General features: G+C 35.1%; 1 protein-coding gene across 3 annotated transcripts; it reads right to left on the reverse strand.

The window, feature by feature from the left end:
* Window positions 1-1,733: 1,733 nt before the first annotated feature.
* On the reverse strand, window positions 1,734-19,248 carry LOC139861288 (eukaryotic translation initiation factor 3 subunit H-like). Of its 3 annotated transcripts, none has more exons than XM_071849662.1 (9): window positions 19,032-19,248; window positions 5,445-5,587; window positions 3,949-4,015; window positions 3,797-3,859; window positions 3,653-3,701; window positions 3,424-3,495; window positions 3,231-3,332; window positions 3,081-3,148; window positions 1,734-2,116 (listed from the first exon to the last, which is right to left on the reverse strand). In XM_071849662.1, exons 4-8 carry the CDS (start codon window positions 3,832-3,834, stop codon window positions 3,089-3,091), a joined length of 321 nt encoding a protein of 106 aa, XP_071705763.1. In that variant the 5' UTR covers window positions 3,835-3,859; window positions 3,949-4,015; window positions 5,445-5,587; window positions 19,032-19,248; the 3' UTR covers window positions 1,734-2,116; window positions 3,081-3,088. The 3 variants fall into 3 exon arrangements, with proteins under 3 accessions (XP_071705763.1, XP_071705764.1, XP_071705761.1); XM_071849663.1 differs by lacking the exons at window positions 5,445-5,587; window positions 19,032-19,248 and adding exons at window positions 4,176-4,278; window positions 4,472-4,583; XM_071849660.1 differs by lacking the exon at window positions 5,445-5,587.
* Window positions 19,249-21,897: the final 2,649 nt, after the last annotated feature.

The raw sequence follows: 21,897 nt of genomic DNA on the forward strand, positions 1-21,897 counted from the left end.
GGACAAAAGCTATCTATAAACGAGTCTCCACTAACAACCCGAAAAACCTTAAAACAAACTAAACAATTCTATATCGATCCGACATGATAGTAACATGATCCAAACCAAGTGATCTAAGTAGAAATCAACAAAAAAAATAAAATAAATAAACGAAGGATCACGAGACAAACACAAGTTCTCAACCTCTAGGTCCCGCCCTATGTAACTTACCATTAACCGTCTCTTTCAAAGTGTACTTCCCGGATCGATTCTCTATCTTGTAAGATAACACTTTGAAGTTTTTCTGTGTGGATTATAGCATCCAAAGTAAATGGCTATTTTGCTCAAAGTATTAAATTCTCCCGGGAAAAAAAACATTAAACGTGAACTCTAACCTTTATAAAAAGGGTTAAGGCTACCAAATAGTTATATACTTTTTTTTTCAATGTAGACTATATACCCAGAAACATACTATTGTAACCGATTAAAATTGCTTCCTAAACCATCGATTAACGTGAGATGAATCAAAGATCAAAACAGCCTCTAGTAGCAAAATCGAGGAGGAATCAGTAACTTTATCTTCATGTTCATCATGAAAATTAAAATTATGAGTTACTTGTTTTTATTACTTGATAGCTACATGAAACTTGCTCCAAATTTAATTCATGATGCTAAACAACCAACAACCAGATCTGAAACATCATTTAAACTTCTAATTCGATCATAAATCAGACGTTTGATTTTTCTCCTAAACTTTGACTCGACAATTCAAACTTGATATAGCGAATTAGGAGTTGAAACATTCCAGATAGTTGCACAAGATGAATTCAATCAACTTTTCATTATTACTTTTCACAAATCACTTCTGGATCGATCCGAAGATTAAATTGCCTTGACTTTTTGAAAAATGAAGAACATGAGATCAAAATTATCGAATCGGTTGATGTTGCAAGGAATTGATGATGAATAAATGAATTCTTGATTTTGCCGGCAAATTTTGAGAGCCTAATTATTACCCTTATATACTAAACTCTATGAGGAGTTACCCTTATATACTAAACTCCATGAGGAGTTTGGTCGTTTAGCCCCCAAACCCCCAAAAAAATTGGTCAAAACGACAATAGTAGAGTAGGAGGAGAAAAAACCAAACACCTCCCAAATTTTGTCCAACTTTAAAATCCAGTCCCCATCTCAGGGGTGTAACATGAAACTTATTATTTTAATTAAAAATCTTAACTAAACTTCACCCATATTTTCAACGGGACATATCTTTTCGCCCGCCTCGCGTTAAATTTTTTCAAACACACCGTTCAACTCAAAAAAATCTTATGAACACAACGGGACTAACTATACGCAAAACGGACACTTCTAAAAAAAATGCTAAATACCTCGGATATATTTAATACATACACACACCTAGGTACTAACTATTCTGTAAATACATAACGCTCCGTTAACTATGAATGCGCAACCCAGAAGCCCCGCAGCATCGCGCGGACCCGTTTTGCTAGTTCCCAATATTGATAGAGATATCAGTGTTTTTTAGTTCGCAAAAAACCCAAACTGAAATTGATTGTGTTTGTGTTTTTGAGATCGTTTTCTGAAAAACTAAAAATGGAGAATTGTTCGGGATCACTCAAGTTCGTTTCTGCAAATTTTGATGTCTTAATGTGCAGTTTTGAGGTACTTCCGCCACCAACCACCACTATGCTGGAATCCACAAAAACACCATTATCAAGTCATCCGTAACACACTTTATCAAGTTAACAAGTTGAGTTGGTTTACATTAACACACTTTTTCAAAATACATAGCCTACAATAGTAATTTTTGGGTATATAGCCTACATCAGGAAAAAAAATTATATATATATAGTTTGGTCGCCTTAAACCTTATAAAAACAACCCAAGGAGTAAACAAAATCTTTTTGGATCAAAATTCTCCTAACATACACCAGACCACTTCAGTTACAGATGAAAAGCAAGCAAAATCAGAAGATACAACCCACCATAACCAACTAGCCAATGTTCATATTCAATCTCACATATATAGATAATCATGTTTCATGGTACTGATAGCCCTCAGTTTTCATGCAATGCCTTCATCAAATATAACCTGCTGAAACTCTGCCCTGCAACACTGCATTTAATAGAAGAAACATGACGATAATAAGTTACATTCAGATTTCACGGAAATTGACATAAAACCTCAAGTATTTCTTAAACATGCATCACTTATTTCTTTAGCACTTACACAGCTAAATCACACATTAGTGAATGAGGTAATATAACCTTTAGAATAATACTAAAGAGTATGGCATACAATGAACACACACCATGACTAGTACTTTAAACATAATTAGTTACGGTGACCCGTATGGGTCAGGCAGTTTAGGTAATGGGATTTGAAGAATTCTCTGTAGTGGTAAAAAAAATCGATTTGTTTTTAGTTGTTTTTTTAAATATTATCAAGTTGAATGTCGGAAATTTTTATTGTAATCATGATTTTGGAAAGTATTTTCCTTTAAATTGTGTTTGTGGTTCTCTACTTGATGAGGAAACATACTAGGTCACTAACAGCAGCCATGAGAGCACTAGAACGTCTTACTTTTATAACTGACATTGCTAACTATATATTTTGTACTCATACTTCATCCCATAATGTTTCGGGCTATATCTTTTGTACACATGTTTACTGCATTTTTTACGCATGATAATCTATGAAACTTTTGCAACGTCTGCTAATATTATATTGTTTCAGAACTCCAACCTGCAACAATGACGATATGAATATGATTTCATAGTTAACTATTTTTAACTTTATTTAAAAATCCCGAGAAACCGCGGGTTATAAACGAGTCAACATACACAAAAGTCAAGACATCAAGTCATCAACAGATAATGCTGACTAATTTTGAGTTTTACCGATTTTGACCGACTAAATCTTAGTTTGACCAACAAATCAATTTTGACCTATTAAACGGAATTTAGATAATCAGATCGGCATGTTCTTAAAAACGAGTAATCGGGGATTAATCAGGTGTAATCGGGGATTTTTACAACAATGCATCCTACTATTATCAAGGTAACAGGAAAGAAAGTACCTTCTCTTTTAAAGCCATGTTTGTTGTTGGGCTTGCTGACGTGACGGATTACGATAATAAAATTGGAACTGGGAAACAAAAACACTAGTCATTGTGGGTCCCACTATACAAATCATTTAGTACAACCAACAGCTGAAATAAAAGCCCAACCTTTTGCTGTTCCATTGAGAGATCATCCATGCATTCAATTAAAAACTCCATGTTCCTTTCCATAAAAGGATTTGTTGATAACTGTAACCTATCGTAATCAGACTAGCAAAGAATAAGGACTATTAGACTTTGTTTATACAATTTGTAGATAGTGAAAACATCAGACCTTTCCTAAAAACAAATTGCAAATTACCTGGGTCACAGGTGAATCAGCTTCCAGTTCAGTCATAAATGCACTAACAAGAGCAGAATTTGATACCTTGATCTGTTAAATATAAAAAATAAATCTAGTGAAAGAATTTTAGCATCCAGAAAATGTGGTATTCATAGTAACCTTTAAACTAGATAACAATTCTTTTCTTAAGTTTATATTCAAACAAATATCTTGTTCATAATGATAGTAAGTTGCCTTAAAAACATACAGGTATCTCCTCAAAGATATCCACCCATGATATATTTTTCTCCCGCAACCTAAATTGCAAAAGAAAAATACAAAGTCAGGTTAAATTTACAATTTGGGTAAAACATATAAAAAAAAAAAAAAAAACAAATAGAATGAACATTACTTTTCTCCATTAAATTCATTGTTGCGATAAAGTTCCATGAAAGGAATCAGAAAGTTTCAAAGCCTTCAAAGCCAAGACACCTTGGTTGGACTTGGAAGGATCATAAATAATGCACACATAAGGAATACATATTTGAAAAAAAATGGGATTACCTGGTAATTCATGAAGGTCTCAATCAGCTCCACTGTCTGAAAAGAGCCTAATAAAGTTGACTGATACCTGGAGAAGTTTTAAATATACTCAATTCTCTTATATTAGCAAAATACTACAGAATGAAGCATTCTTGGAACAGTTAACAGATATTAGCATTTATTCTTATATATTGATACACACACTAGCACGAGCAATTTATACACACTTTTATAAACATAAGTAACACCTATGGCCTCACCACCCAACGGTGTTATTGTCAACATTGACTTCTCTCAAGCATCTCATAATCTCAAGTTGATAGTTTGCACCGTCTGCCTCAATCTCCTCGTCTTCCTCGCGAATCGGCCAATTTTTTAAGTTAAAATTGACGGTTTACAAAGAGTCATAGTAAAAAGATAATGAATTATTATTATTATTATTATTATTATTATATTATTATTATTATTATTATTATTATTATTATTATTATTATTATTATTATTATTATTATTATAAGAAAATGTAAGCAAAATCATCACGTACAGGAAAGGGGAAGCAATTGGTTACTTCAAGAACACTGCCAACATCTAACCCAAGAAGTTGCCCAGTCACAAGAGCAGGAAAAAACTCATGTAGTGACCCGACCAAAATCGTCATTGACGGCGTCGCTAACTGAGGTCCCGTTACGTGGTCATAGTCCCTATATGAGACTCGTTTGACCGAAATTATGTCGCATTCATTTGAAAAGTACAAGACTTACAAAGTTTAGTTTACTAAACGGTTTGACAACAATTAAGTTTACAAAAGTTATAAAGTATAATGAAATAACTTGCGACATAATAAGTTGAAAATCACGGTTGCTATAAATAGCATAAGTATGTAAACAAATGTTTGAATCCAAAGGTGCTATCACTAGCGTATGTATGTATGTATGTATGCTTGACTCCAAGCAAGTAATCAGAGTGTATGCATGTATGCTTGACCCCAATTAAAATGTATGTACGCGGAAGCATGTATCAAAATAGCCATGTAGGAACCTGAGAAAAAGATATAGAAAACTGTCAACGCAAAAACGTTGGTGAAATCATAGGTGTTTTAGTAAACGTTGTATTTGAACCACAAGATTTAATATAATATGATTATCTAAATCATTTGCATTCCAAAGTTGTTATTTGTTTCGCGGGCACCCAATTATCAAACTTAACTGTTTTGCACCTTTTTTTTTTTTTTTTTTTTTTTTGGGAGAAAGAGGACGGTACCCCGGAGAATTTTATACCATCAAAAAACGAAAAGTACATGGGGGGATGATTTTTAGTGAACCATCCGAAACACTATTACACTTTCTACCAAACTAGAAAGCATAGAAAATAAAACATTCACCATAATTCATCCATATACCAATAAAAGACAAAGTCTATACAATCACCAATACCATTTCTATAAGACCTATGACTCATAACCAATTGAAGAACCACCTGCAAGAAATGACATTTTAAATTCAAAACACAATGCATACCTTTATACTTCAAAGTGATCCATATCCTTGGGCATGACTCTAAAGAATCCTGCTCTTGATCTTTCAAATCTTTTATCTCTTTAATCTTAGACTCCCTTTGACTTTGCTCCAAAAGACACACCAACATTTCCATAATGGGATACCTACAAAATTTAACAAACAAAAAAACCAAGTAACAATATAATGTTCTAATTTTATACATATTCCTTAATATTCCTAACCAATGACCACGAACATTTTGACTAATATAAGTCAAACCTGCATATAACCAAAATACCATATACCACAAGATCCACCTACATATCCAGCAGTAAATTGACTCAACCATTTAAACTAGTATTTATTTGAACCATGACACTCTCCATACCAAAATTCCAAATACCAGCTGCATTTCTGACCTGATCTGAGTTGTTTATCTTAAGACCCTCTAGCCTTAACCTAATCACTTCTTGAATAACACTACAAACAACATCAACAGTTCTTCGATCACCTTTAAAAATTCTGAAATTTCTTTCCTGCCAAATGAAGTATATAATTGCAGCAACCACCAATCTTCCAATAATACTCCATATGGATTTGTTACATGGGATTTTAACAAAATGATCAATAAGATCATCCCATGTCAGTTGGCCTTCAATAATTATGTCTATCATATCATCAGCCCTAGCTTTACCTTTAAAATATTTCCACACATCTTTGGCATATATGCAATCAATAAACAAATGTACGTGTGAATCTTTAACAGAGTTGCATAAGGGGCAAACCTGGCAGTTAATCATATCCCATTTCTCCATTCTATCTTGGGTAGTAAGCCTCGACTGGACCGCCAACCATAGAATAAATCCATGCTTTGGTATATTTTGAGAGAACCAAATAAGTTTATGCCATTTAACTACATCCCTGTCTTCTCTAATATCTTTCCAAGCATTATTAACACTAAAATTAACCAATTTCCCCTTATTATCACGCCACATAACAGAATCAGTGGTGCCAGCTTTATAAATAGGATTGTAGGCATTTAAATTAGTATAAAAATTTTCAGTAAGCTCCTCCGGCCAAACCCATACTCCATTTTTAAAACAGCTGCTAACGGTACATCTCCTGCTTAGCCTAGTAGCATATATTTGTCTATTTGAAAACAGGTTACACAAAGGCCCTTCTGGATGCCAATTGTCAAACCAAAAGGAAGTTTTTTGACCATCCCCAATCTCGTGAACAAATTTTAGTCTAAATTTACTTCTTAGGCTTAGGATACTCCTCCAACTATAAGAGTCATCATCAAACATTTTAACATCCCATATACTTTTTCCCTGAAGTTTATATGTGTTAATCCATTTAACCCATAAAGAACTCTTACCACAAATAACATTCCACATATGTTTTGCTATAAAAACAGTGTTCCACTCATATAAAGATTTAAGGCCAAGACCACCCTGAAGTTTAGGTAAGCAAACAGTTTTCCAGGCAACTTTTGCCATCCCTCTGCTTTGATCATATGATCCCCATAAAAACTTCCTAAGCATCTTTTCTATGTCATATATCACCGTTTTTGGGAGTAAAAACATGGACATCCAATATACTTGCATAGATTGCAAAACTGAGGCAACAAGCTGCAATCTACCGGCATAAGACAAAAACTTATTCCTCCAATCTTTAATTCTTTTCCTGACATTATCCACCAAAACACTACAATCATTGCAATAAAGCTTAGAGGATATAAGAGGAACACCTAAGTACTTAAAAGGGAGATTACCAACCACAAAGGACATAATCTGACAAATATCTAGCTTATTACCCTCATCAACATTGCCCAAGAATATAGTACTCTTGGATACATTGGGAATTAATCCAGAATATGACCCAAACTCATCTAGAGCCTCTTTTAAAACCCTAACAGAATTGGGAGTACTTCTACAAAACATCAAAAGGTCGTCAGCAAAACATATATGAGTCAGTTTAAGCTCACAACATTTAGGGTGATATTGAAATTCACCATTTTCCTCAATTTTTCTCTTAATGCACAAATTCAGAACTTCCATTACAAGTGTAAATAGATAAGGAGACAAAGGATCACCCTGCCTGATACCTCTTTTACCCTTAAAGTATCCATGTTGACCACCATTGACCGAAATTGCATAGGAAGGAGTAGACACACAATTCATAAGCCACCTTATCATAATATCATGAAAACCAAACATCTTCAAACACTGCTCAAGAAATGACCAATCAACAGTGTCATAAGCTTTCTGAATATCAACCTTAAAAGCACATCTTGCCTTACCCTTTTTCCTTTTATACCCCTTCATCAATTCCTGAGCTAATAAGATATTGTCACTAATATGCCTACCAGGGATAAAGGCAGATTGGTTTTCATCAACTACATCATCAAGACAACCCTTAATCCTATTAGTAAGTATTTTACTAATGATCTTGTAAATAACATTACAGCATGCAATTGGTCTAAATTCAGAGGCAAACCTTGGGCATTCAATTTTAGGAACAAGAGCAATAAGAGTAGCATTAACCTCACCAAGAAGATTACCATTTAGGAAAAACTCGCTAACAGCTTGAAACACTTCATTTCCAATCACAGACCATGCAGCTTTAAAAAATTTAGCTCCAAAACCATCTGGTCCAGGAGATTTTATATCATCTATATCCCATAAAGCTTCTTTAACTTCTTTCATTTCAACCATTCTAACCATATCCCAAGCCTTCTGAGCATCATTCTTTCTATGAAATAAATCATTAGGCCTATCTATGGTCCTAACAGGTTGGCTCTTTCCCAATAGACCTTCATAATACTTAACAATTTGATTGGGGACATCATTACCCTCAAATCTGTTGCCCTGCAAATCATGAATAACCTCAATTCTACTTCTGTTGACCCTACTTTTTACAAGTTTGTGAAAGTATACAGTATTAAAATCCCCTTCCTTTAACCACTGAACTTTGCATTTTTGAATCAATTGTTTTTCTTCATCAACAGTAGCTTGTTTATAATGTTTATAGCATTTACATTCCTCATTTCTGATCAATTGGTTGTCAGGATCTAGCAGGACCTTACCTTAATATCAGATAACTCCTGCCTAAGGTTTATCACATTAACCGAAACATCACCTTTAACCCTACTAAGAATCCTCAACTTCTTCTTAGCTTCTTTCATCTTAGTGACCACAGAATACATTGCATAGCCAGGAACTAAATTACTCCAAATATCAGAGACTAGTGGTAGAAACTCTTCTTTGGTTGCAAGATGATTACTAAATCTAAAAGATTTAGCTCTTTTTCTATCCATATTAGGAATGGTCACCACCATAGGGCAATGATCAGAGGTAACAAATGGTTGAATTTCAACAAAAGCTTTAGGAAAGCTAGATAGGAATGGAGAATTGCACATCACCCTATCCAGTTTGCTTAAAATCCCCTTATTAGGACCAGTAGCATGTGGCTTTTGTATCCAGGTAAAATGAAATCCAGAATGGTTAAGATCTTCAACCTCAATCTGCTCCACACACTCCCTAAACTCCAGCATTTTCCTTGATATCCTGGAACTGCCAGTTGACCTATCTTCTGGGTTTAACCATGCATTAAAGTCACCCATCACGATCCACTTATCTTTACCAATTACAGACTTCAAAATACCCAGATCTTTCCACAAGTTTCTCCTTTCTATATCACAACTAGAACCATAGACAAAGGAACAGAAGAATTCTTTACCACTACTCAGTTGATTAACTTTGCAATGGATCAGTTGGTTAGTAGTATGTAATATATTACACACTACCTCATTTTGATCCCAGCCAATTAAAATTCTGGTCCTCCCATTACAAACCGCACTATTAGAACCCCAATTCCAATTACTAAAAATTTTAGTAACTACTTTAGGTAAATTTTTAGTTAACACCTTAGTCTCTACAATACCACATACACTACTACCACAATCCAAAATGTGCTTCTTAACCTCCTTATGTTTAGAGGAATGATTTAGACCTCTAATATTCCAACATGAGAGCTTAAACATTGGAAACAGTAGGTATAACCTCCACAACATTATGACTGTGTTGTGGGCCACTACTTCCAATATCATCCATATTAACGGTTTGAGATGTTTCATCATCATCATATTCAACATCAACAACCATCCCATTCCTTGTAAAGTCCCCAAAGCCATAAGCAACCCATTGAGTCCTAAAGTATTTGAACTCATGAGGCTGCCAACTATCAATAATATCTTTATTAGGAGGATTATCCTTGTCCAAATAGGCCTTCAATTTCTTCTTCTCCGATCCATAATTTCCACCAAGAGTCAAACTTATCATTAATAGTCTCCTCAATAATAATTTCATTCTCACCCAACACATCATATGGATTCTTATTATGATCTGAAACAGATGTATTCTTTTCACTATAAACTTTCTTCTTATGCTTCTGATTATTCCCATTCTCAATCCCACCATATCCTGAACTTAAATTACCACCTTCAATACCCTTACCTTTATCATTATCCCCTTCAATACCCTTACCTTTATCATTTACTTTAACATATGTGCCCTTATTATTCTGGTATTGATTATTTCTAGGTTTAAAAGCATTTCTAGATCCACCGGTTCTAAATGGCACCCTATTTTGATTCCTTTTACCATTCCAGTTCTGATTAACAAACTGTCTTTGACCTCCAAAAGCAGGCCTAACCATAGGGTCACCACCAACATCCTTAATGATTCTATTACCCTTTACCACAGTCTTCCAACCCTCATCAACTTCCATTTGTTTCTTTAACTCCTTTTGCTTTAATTCTTCTTCTTTTTTATTCTTTGCTTGTATTTCCTCATCATTTAATGTTCTTTTACTGCATTTCTCATATATATGTCCAAATACTTTACAATATGAGCATCTTGGTGGTTTCCATTGATAGCCAATTTTCAAATTAACTGATCTGCCCAAGTGTCCATCAACTGGCGGATAAACAACATTAACAACATCAGGTAAGACATTAGAAGCATCAGCTTCCACAAGTATCCTTGCATATCCTGCTCTACCCACCTGATTAGTACACCTTTCTTTTGTAATCTTATCCATAACCAATGGTTTACCAATACAACTCACAATCTGACTAATATTGCCCCAATTCCAAAGTTCAACAGGAAGATCTATAATAGAAACCCACAGTGGAATAACAGATGGTTCATGCTTTTCCAAACACAACCCAGGTTCCCATTTTTTCAGAAAAAGAGGCACATTATCAACAAGCCAAGGCCCACTATTAAAAACCTTCTGCATACCCTCTTCATCATTGAATCTAAAGAAAAAATAACCTGAGGTATTCACAGAAATATCCCGTATGCCATATACACGCCACATCCTTCTAAGATTAAAATTAACAGCAGCAAAATTCATGTTTATACCCACAAAATACCCATACAGAGACTTAGCATAAGCATTACATGTTTTAGCAATAAACTCACCCTTCAAATGTACTACCTTCTCCCCATTAGGCATAACCAAAGGGGGACAATATTCCAGCTTTGAAAGATCATCTATACCTCCATTTTTACCAACAGTTTCAGCAAAAGTAGCAGAATCCTTTTGATTTTCAGTGTTTTGATCATCATCTTTACCAAATTCAAAATTGAGTGGAACATTCTCCACTCCAGGTAATACTTCCCTCACTTTATCATTTGTACTATCAACATTCATTGGAGCCTTGGATCCCATACTAAACTTCAAACCAACAGATTCCATATTCTTACTAAAACCAGGATCAACATGACTATGATAACCCATTTGATCACCCATAGTAGCTGCATCAAGCTTAGAAGCCAACCTACGCTTGAAAGTCAGGAACAATTTTCTAGTTTCAGAAGTCATAGGTTTATTAATACCTTTAACCATAACCTTTCTAGTCGGCTTATCAGCTTCTTGAGCCTTCATTTTCCTTCTGGTTCTTCTTGTAGGTTTCTTGGGAACACTCTGATCAACATAAACTGGGTCAGCATCAGACAACAAAGTAGGAGCTGTTCCAGCAGATAGCATATCAGGTGTCTTCATAGCTTTGATCAATTGCATAGAGAAAAGCCCCTTTCTCTTCCTTCTCAACCTTTTATAAGTCAAAATACCAGGGTTTGTGTTTAAATGAACATCTCTAGACCCATCATTGTTCTCATCATTCATGCTCATGTCAGTATCATGAGTTTGCGAATCACTAACAACAAAATCAGAGTGAGAAACAGTAATACCTTGTTTGAGTACATTATTATTGATGCCAATTGTATTTTTCAACAGCTCACTCCTCTCAGGAACACCAGCAGTCTGCTCATCTTTGGCATCAGTATTGTCAGAAACCAGGGATGAACAGTGACCTTCCAGATCTGACCGATTCCTTACCAAATCAGTGTTAGGAGCTCTAAATGTAGGTACAGGAGGAAAGATCGACGTACCAGGGCCTCTAGAATCAACCAACACATCCGATTCAGCATCATGAAAATTTTCTTCAGGAAGTTTGACAAAGTGATTGTAATTAGATCCAGCAATATTATCACGATTTGATACATCAGGAGGGTCAGGAGGTACATTACGTTTGGATTTCATTATCCTACAGTGGAGTTTAGTGGAAGAATACAACAAATTTCACTGGATTACAAAGAAAAAATCGATTACTGTAGCAAAGAAACCCTGTAGCAAAATCGCCACTGTAGCAGAGAGCGTATGTGTGTTTTTTAAATTTATAACTGTTTTGCACCCTTTGCGTAGTGTTAGAACATACACTAGACCCGAAAATATATTTCATCCGCTAACGGTAGCGAACCGTCCGAATGAGGCTCGTCAAGCCCATGTGATCACATAATATAAGTTCACGTTTACACCCTGCAAGTGTAACTAATGATAATTGAATTGAGGATTTTCGTTCAAACCCGTACGTGGAATGTTCGTTTTCGTACTTGTGTTCAAAGTGTAAAAGTATGATACGTATATGTTTCTCATCCCATAGTTTAAAGCATAAAAGTTATTTGAAAGATGGGACTATGATCTCACCTTGAGTGCACGTATGAAAAGTACTTCACAAAGTAACGTGTGCGAAGGATAGTGCTAGTCTTGACCTAAACAAATAGGTCGTATCAATAACGGTAAACACGATAGGTCAAAGATGTTCAATTAGTCCTATGGCTCGTTACGACTCGATTATGTAGCATGTGAAATCAAATTGTCAAGTTTCATGCAAGATACAAGTATAGAAACAAGTTAGAAAGGTTGCATAATCATTTGGTTAAGTTTGACAAAAAGTCAAACTTTGGTCGGTCAAAGTCAACGAAAAAGTCAACACGTTCGGGTCGGGTTCCGAACTATTTTTCTGAGGTTTTTAATCGTATATGAGCATGTTAGAACAAGTTACATGTGAATCGGAGGTGCGTAGCATAGCAAACATTATTCGAAAATCGACAAAGTTTTACAGACCACTTTGGCGCGCCGCGCGGGTATATGGCGCGCCGCGCCATTAACTGTGCAGAGAATTCTGGCAGTTTTTAAGTTTTATGCACGAACCTAACTTCAACCAATCACCATTTATGACCCGCAAACAACCAAAGCATGTATCTTATATCATCGGAAAGGTATTTTGACAAGGAAAACAACTAAACACATTTCATGAATCAATTCCATCATTAACAACAATGAAAACCTCAATAAATGATCGTTAAATATTCAAAATCGAAGTTTCAAGTTCATAAAACGCATTTCAAGATTCGGGAATGCAATTCACACATATGATATGCCGTTTTGAAGGTAATGAAATATACAATACAACTAATCACTAACTAATAACATTTCATGGCATTCAAAGCATCAAAATTTCATTTTAGAGTTCATCAAACCCTAATCAAGAATCACAAAACCAATAATCATGTAAATGATGTTTTCCAAATCAACCTACACATCAAATTGATGCTAAAGATGCTAGTAACACTTTTAAAACATAAACTTTAACAATTTAACAACATTAACTCATCCAAAATCAAAGATTAAGCACACCCATTTCAAATGTTCAAACTAGTTACTCAAAACAACGAATCGAGCAAACAAAACATATATTCATGTTATACACGATCCATAGACACTAACTAACACCATTTCAAGTCAAAAACACGAATTTAGAAAAATCTAGAGTTTTTAGAAACTTTACCCCAAGCTATGAAATTGGTACCAAATCGAAGAGGATGAAGAGAGGATCACGAAAATGTAATTTGTTTTGATGTTTGCTTCTCCAATCGGATTTAGATGATGAATTTGTGAGTTGGGTGTTTATGGTTCAAAAAATGGAAGAGAGAAAGGAAGTAGAAGGAGAAGAGGAAAATGAATGGATGAGATGGGGAGGTGGTGACTAGTCACTAAACATTTGGCCAAATGCCAAGATTAGTCTCTCAAGTTTGTTGTCGGGTGCGGGAGTTAACCAAACGAATATTTCTTAAAACGCTCGAGTAAACGAGTGATGTTATAATTAAATAACGGGAATATTAAGAACGTTAGTCATCGAAAAATACGAATTTAAATAACGAAAGATATTATAAAAAAAAACGGTGTTAAAATTAAATTTAACGGAAAAACGCGGGATGTTACATTATCCACACCTCAAAAGAAATTTCGTCCCGAAATTTAGTTGGAAGTAGTAGTTGTTTCTTCTTCGAAACCTTGCATTGTAAACTCTACGAATAAGTGAGGGTACTACCTTGGGCATTTCAACGAACTTTGACGGTCGGGATTTTACGTTGTTTTAAAGTTGGTTTCACGATTCATAGTTTCATCAATAGGAATAATAAGTTTTTTTTTCGCGAGACAAGTCTTTAAGTTTAGCGCATGGAATGTAGGATGAACGGAGACTCAAACGAGTCGGAAAATCTAAATGGCTAGCAACGGGTCCAAAACGCCCCAAGCTTTTTAAAAGGATCAAAATATCGCGGATTTAGCTTTCTACGTTTCCCGAAATGAATTACACCTCCTCAAGGTGCGACTTTTTACATTACGCGATTTCCCACATGGAATTTGAAAAGTTTACGTCTAACAGTGGCATAGCTCCTTTGGCGACTACGGTCGTCTCGAGCCTTTCTGAGGTTAAAGAAGTTTCTTGGTTGTTCCATGAATGAGCTCGGGTTCGGTGGTTTGATTATCATTTACTTGGTTCTACAAAAGGAGAATGATGTTTCTGGTCACATAAGATTTTAAAAGGTGTGACGTTAAGACTTGAATGATAACCATCGGCGTAAGAGAATTTAGTAAAGGCAATGACTTTTCTCAAGAAATTTTGAAGTCGATAACACGAATTCGTTTTATGGTTTCCAAGGTTTGAATCGTATGTTTGTTTGGCCCTTCGAGATGCGTTGATGTGTTGTACTCATGTTTAAACGCGGTCCCGAGGCTTTAAGTAAAGCACTCTGAAATCTAGAAGTGAAACAAGAATCTCGATCTGAAATGAGGTACATTTCTGTAAGGTATGTTTGAACGAGTACATCAGGACTCGAAAACGTTAGTTAGAACAAGTTTCTCAAGAAATTTGCGTCGCGAAATCTGTTTCCAAAAACGTTTGTCGGAGCCAGTTCTCATTGGTTTCTGAAAACGTTCGTCGGGGCTATTCACCCTCGAGGCGAGTACTAGTATAACGTGAAGAGTCTATCTCTCCATTGAAAATTTAGAATCAAAGATTTCCTTATACGGAAGTACGAGCGTAATACGAGAGAAGTTTCCACCTCGGTGTGAGCATAACAGGTATATTGTAATTCGTTGATAAAACTGTGCGAGGACGAGATAGTATTCATGTATAACGTATGTTTGAAGTTGAAAGAATTCGTCATTCATTCGGAAGCATAAATATGGTTCGACAATATTCGAAGGTGTGTCCCCGGTATGGTTGTTGTCAGTACTTTCGGAGTTTTCAGATGTCCAAACATGAATAGATGAAGTCATGTATATGGCACATGGTGGTGATTAGGTTGATCGAGTCTAACCACCATCACGTGTCATTAGAACTTTGGTATGTCTTACCGTAATATAACCACGTTGATCGAGTGTCGTTATATTACGCTAACTCATACCTCCATTCCCACATCACTCCATAGATTCAAGTTCGTGTCATCGTGAAGATCTAAAATGAACAAAATGTAACGACGTCTCAAACGTGACTCGTATTAAATCGAAAGAATTTCTGCAACTCTAAGGAAGCGTTCCCCGAGGGAAGTGTATAAATGATTGTTCACGTCAATGCAGTTCGAGTCAGACAATAATGTATTTAGGTATGAAAAGAGTAACGAGTCATGATAACGAGTAGTACACAACCGTAGTGATAAATAGTGATGACGATACTCATCTAGAGTAGTGGTGGTAACTTTACAACACTTGTGGATAGTAAGCTGAGATGGGGTGGATAACAACCAAGGAGTCAGAATTCCCGAACTAGAGTGACTAACGAAGTCGTGGTCATCCGTACGCGTATAAACCTTGAATTCACGTGTGTTACCAAAAAGTGGCGGAATACGAGTTCGTATGATGAAGGTTGGGTACCATTAAAAAGTTTGCCTAAGAATGATTCAAGTATAATGCACAAGTAGTCAAGTAAGTGCTATCTATAGCAAATGTATGTCAGAATGCAATGGCTAACTATCCGGTTGTAGTCTAGATTCACTAATGCGTCCTAACGACTCTGTCAGACACACTAATGCATATCCTAGTTCCCTACAACCAACGCTCTGATACCATCTGTAGCGACCCGACCAAAATCGTCATTGACGGCGTCGCTAACTGAGGTCCCGTTACATGGTCATAGTCCCTATATGAGACTCGTTTGACCGAAATTATGTCGCATTCATTTGAAAAGTACAAGACTTACAAAGTTTAGTTTACTAAACGGTTTGACAACAATTAAGTTTACAAAAGTTATAAAGTATAATGAAATAACTTGCGACATAATAAGTTGAAAATCACGGTTGCTATAAATAGCATAAGTATGTAAACAAATGTTTGAATCCAAAGGTGCTATCACTAGCGTATGTATGTATGTATGTATGCTTGACTCCAAGCAAGTAATCAGAGTGTATGCATGTATGCTTGACCCCAAGCAAAATGTATGTACGCGGAAGCATGTATCAAAATAGCCATGTAGGAACCTGAGAAAAAGATATAGAAATCTGTCAACGCAAAAACGTTAGTGAAATCATAGGTGTTTTAGTAAACGTTGTATTTGAACCACAAGATTTAATATAATATGATTATCTAAATCATTTGCATTCCAAAGTTGTTATTTGTTTCGCGAGCACCCAATTATCAAAGTTAACTGTTTTGCACCCTTTGCGTAGTGTTAGAACATACACTAGACCCGAAAATATATTTCATCCGCTAACGGTAGCGAACCGTCCGAATGAGGCTCGTCAAGCCCATGTGATCACATAATATAAGTTCACGTTTACACCCTGCAAGTGTAACTAATGATAATTGAATTGAGGATTTTTGTTCAAACCCGTACGTGGAATGTTCGTTTTCGTACTTGTGTTCAAAGTGTAAAAGTATGATACGTATATGTTTCTCATCCCATAGTTTAAAGCATAAAAGTTATTTGAAAGATGGGACTATGATCTCACCTTGAGTGCACGTATGAAAAGTACTTCACAAAGTAACGTGTGCGAAGGATAGTGCTAGTCTTGACCTAAACAAATAGGTCGTATCAATAACGGTAAACACGATAGGTCAAAGATGTTCAATTAGTCCTATGGCTCGTTACGACTCGATTATGTAGCATGTGAAATCAAATTGTCAAGTTTCATGCAAGATACAAGTATAGAAACAAGTTAGGAAGGTTGCATAATCATTTGGTTAAGTTTGACAAAAAGTCAAACTTTGGTCGGTCAAAGTCAACAAAAAAGTCAACACGTTCGGGTCGGGTCCAAGAACTATTTTTCTGAGGTTTTTAATCATATATGAGCATGTTAGAACAAGTTACATGTGAATCGGAGGTGCGTAGCATAGCAAACATTATTCGAAAATCGACAAAGTTGGACAGACCACTTTGGCGCGCCGCGCGGGTATATGGCGCGCCGCGCCATTACCTGTGCAGAGAATTCTGGCAGTTTTTAAGTTTTATGCACGAACCTAACTTCAACCAATCACCATTTATGACCCGCAAACAACCAAAGCATGTATCTTATATCATCGGAAAGGTATTTTGACAAGGAAAACAACTAAACACATTTCATGAATCAATTCCATCATTAACAACAATGAAAACCTCAATAAATGATCGTTAAATATTCAAAATCGAAGTTTCAAGTTCATAAAACGCATTTCAAGATTCGGGAATGCAATTCACACATATGATATGCCGTTTTGAAGGTAATGAAACATACAATACAACTAATCACTAACTAATAACATTTCATGGCATTCAAAGCATCAAAATTTCATTTTAGAGTTCATCAAACCCTAATCAAGAATCACAAAACCAATAATCATGTAAATGATGTTTTCCAAATCAACCTACACATCCAATTGATGCTAAAGATGCTAGTAACACTTTTAAAACATAAACTTTAACAATTTAACAACATTAACTCATCCAAAATCAAAGATTAAGCACACCCATTTCAAATGTTCAAACTAGTTACTCAAAACAACGAATCGAGCAAACAAAACATATATTCATGTTATACACGAGCCATAGACACTAACTAACACCATTTCAAGTCAAAAACACGAATTTAGAGAAATCTAGAGTTTTTAGAAACTTTACCCCAAGCTATGAAATTGGTACCAAATCGAAGAGGATGAAGAGAGGATCACGAAAATGTAATTTGTTTTGATGTTTGCTTCTCCAATCGGATTTAGATGATGAATTTGTGAGTTGGGTGTTTATGGTTCAAAAATGGAAGAGAGAAAGGAGGTAGAAGGAGAAGAGGAAAATGAATGGATGAGATGGGGAGGTGGTGACTAGTCACCAAACATTTGGCCAAATGCCAAGATTAGTCCCTCAAGTTTGTTGTCGGGTGCGGGAGTTAACCAAACGAATATTTCTTAAAACGCTCGAGTAAACGAGTGATGTTATAATTAAATAACGGGAATATTAAGAACGTTAGTCATCGGAAAATACGAATTTAAATAACGAAAGATATTATAAAAAAAACGGTGTTAAAATTAAATTTAACGGAAAAACGCGGGATGTTACAACTCAGTGCAGTGTTTAATGATCTTTAATATAGCCTGTTCATAATATCAAGTTGCAGATAAATGAAAACATTTTTTAAAGTAGCAGCTATTCACCAATCACCAAAAACATGAACGAACTCGTGTTTATGTAAACTCAAAAACCAAATTAGCCTAATAAAACACACCATCGAGTAAACAAGTTATGAGCTTATTGAGCTTAGAGTAAGTTGATACTAATATAATTAAAATACTTTTAACTTTGGTTTGAAAGCAATTTCAGCCACATATTACAAATGCTGGATAATATCATGAACACTACAGAGTATACAAATACAAAATCCTTTGATTGTCAATCAAAATTCAGTAGCAATACAATTAGGTACAAATTGAAGAAAGAAGGCGCAATACCAGTCCTTCAATCTGAACGACTCTTAAAGGCGGAGCAACCGTCTCCTCGGTGGCCGCCACTTGCAGAAATGAACGAGATGGAGCTGCTGTTGTATCCAATTAATATCATTAAAAACGTAAGATGTAATACGGCAATGTACCTCTCTTTGTTTGCGAGATTGATTGTTTCTGGTTGTGAGAAAGAGAAGCCTCAGTCCGTTGGATTCGGACACAAAACCCTAACTGAAAACTCGACCCTGAATCCTGATACGCTTCCTAATAAAATATACTCATATAAGGTCCCTGCATTTTCATAGTTTTTACTTAATGCCTCCAGTTCAAAAAACATTTTGGGTGTGTTTGGATGAAACTAGCTGGAGCTGGAGCTTGGAGCCGGAGCTGGAGCTTATGGACTAGAGCTGGAGCTGGAGTTGGAGCTAATTTTTGAAGCTGGTAGCTGGAGCTTATTATTTTTTATAAGTGTTTGGTAAACTAGCTGGAGTTTATTTTCCAATTCATAAGCTCTACTTTTTTTCATAGGCTACTAGAAGTAGCTTATTTTTCTATAGCTTATGATTTTCATAAGCTCTACTTTTTTTGTTTACCAAACAAAGCTTATGACTTGGAGCTTATAAAAATCATAAGCTCAAGCTCCTATAAGTTCTCATAAGCTCCCACAAGCTAGTGTGCCAAACATACCCTTTGTCATTCAAATTAGACAAAAGTTACGTAGTTGATCCGTGCTCGGTGCTATTATAAAACGCATTTTTTTTTTGTGGGGAAAAAACTAAAACTTCATAAAACTAATTAAGGACTTTGTTAAAACAACTAGAAAAAGAGGCTCGCGCGATGCCGCGGGTCCTTTCGGGTTCCATTTTGAATACACGTGGTTAGTACCTAGTATATTTAATGACCTCGCTCTGTGTTCATAAAGCGTTTTGTCTATGTATATGTATGAAAGATAGCACGGAGTATTTAGCGTTTTTAAAAAGCGTTCGTTTCGCGTATAGTTAGTTGCATTGTGTTCGTAAAATTATTTCGAGTTGAATGGTGTTGTCGGAAAAATTTAACTCGCGGCAAGCGAGAAGATATAGCCCGTTAAAAATTTGGGTGGAGGTTTTTTAAATTTTTTTATTAGAATATTGATTTTACGTTTTGCTCCCCTAATTTGAGGGTAGAATTGTATTTTAGGGAAAAAAAAGTTGGGGGGTGATTTTGTTTTTTGGTGATGTGGTTTTGTAGGAATCAAACGACTAAAAATTTCATGCCTAATAGTATAAATTTAATTTAATTTAATTTAATTTAATTTAATTTAATATAATATAATATAATTTAATATAATATAAAAATAAAAATAAAAATAAAAATAAAAATAAATATAAATATAAATATAAATATAAATAAATGAAGCCCCAAAAACTTATAAAATACGAGAAACTACTGAACTCGACTAAGAACGACAAAGTAACGAAGCTTACAACAAAACACTCAAAATACAATGACAAAACACACCAAAGAAAACAAAGAGAGCACCCAATCTAACACGCGTTGGATCCTTCCCAGCCTCTAGGAAGATTAAAAACCATCTTTAGCTCGTCAAGGAGGACAAAAAACAATTAGATATCCTCAACGAACATGTTTATAAAATGTAGTTGACCCATGCTATTATAAAACATATTAACTGGGATAAGATTGTTATTGTTCATAGTAGCAGGCTGGCAGCCCCGTAATTATCCTCAACTTTAGAGGTAACTTGATAATTTTCTTTTTTTTTTTAAAAAATTCCGCTCTTTTCTTTACAATATTTTATCTCTTTTTTTTTTCTTTCATTCTTTTATTTTTTCTGCATACAATTAACCGACCGTTAACCGACCAAAATCACCCCTTCCGTTAACCGACCAAACCACCATGTAGTGAAGCGCGAGTTTAAATCCTCGTTTGTATCATATTATCCTTGATGCCGAAGATCATTAAATCATCTCGTTTAAGTTGTGATATGTATGTCGTACGTGAGGATCTTTTTTAAAAAATTTTATAACATACCAAATGGTTATAAGTATTAAATGCGATGAACTTTTTTCACTTTTTTGAACATTTGGCGAAATGGTCATAACTAATATAATGGGGCAGGTGTGGTTAATTGATATGTACTAGTTTAAGACCCGCGAATTTGCGGGATTTCTTAAGGACAAATCAAAATTTTAATGGGCAGAAAAATTATATTGTATATAGTGTTGCCAACACTTGTTGATCACGACTATCACTTTTAATTCTTGCTTAACCGATAGGTGCTGCCAACGCTTCTTGATCATAACTATCACTTTTAATTCTTTGTCTTCATACTTGCAAACTTAAGTGATCATATCATCATTCCTTCCTTATTCACTTGTTAAGCGTATGATACAATCTGTATCACGATCTATATAAGCAATCATGTGCAGGTCATTACTCTTATTGTCGGTAAAATTGACCTCTATCCACAAATCTGCGCAATCAACCTTTTCCAACTTTGGGAAAAAAAAAATATATTTCAAGATTGCTATTTAGCATAGTACGACATATGCATTTGATATTATAATAATAATAATAATCTTATGTCAACTATGATCTCCAAAGTTTGACCTTTGCATATGATATTCAGAAGAATAAAACATATATTCAACACACAAACTTTCACTTTCCAAGTTTGCAAATCAAAATTAATGGAATTTTTTATAAGACTTCATAACAACAATCTAATGTAGTTTAAAGTCAAAACAATACATCTGCTGATACTGCTCCAAATGAACATATATTTAGGCACAATATCCTTCCAATATGTAAAGTTTTCAGTTGCAATTGTTCTATTTTCAAGTAATATTCGTTTAAATAAATAAGTGCGAAGACT

This window comes from Rutidosis leptorrhynchoides, chromosome 8 (genome assembly GCF_046630445.1).
Source record: "Rutidosis leptorrhynchoides isolate AG116_Rl617_1_P2 chromosome 8, CSIRO_AGI_Rlap_v1, whole genome shotgun sequence".
Taxonomy (NCBI): Eukaryota; Viridiplantae; Streptophyta; class Magnoliopsida; order Asterales; family Asteraceae; genus Rutidosis; species Rutidosis leptorrhynchoides.

Excerpts from the sequence above, each read along its gene's own strand:
- LOC139861288 (XM_071849660.1), bottom strand. The coding sequence starts at position 3,834 with ATGGAACTTTATCGCAACAATGAATTTAATGGAGAAAA. Across the intron at positions 3,702-3,796 it reads AATGAATTTAATGGAGAAAA|GTTGCGGGAGAAAAATATAT; the intron begins GTAATGTTCATT and ends TTTGCAATTTAG. Across the intron at positions 3,496-3,652 it reads ATATCTTTGAGGAGATACCT|ATCAAGGTATCAAATTCTGC; the intron begins GTATGTTTTTAA and ends TATATTTAACAG.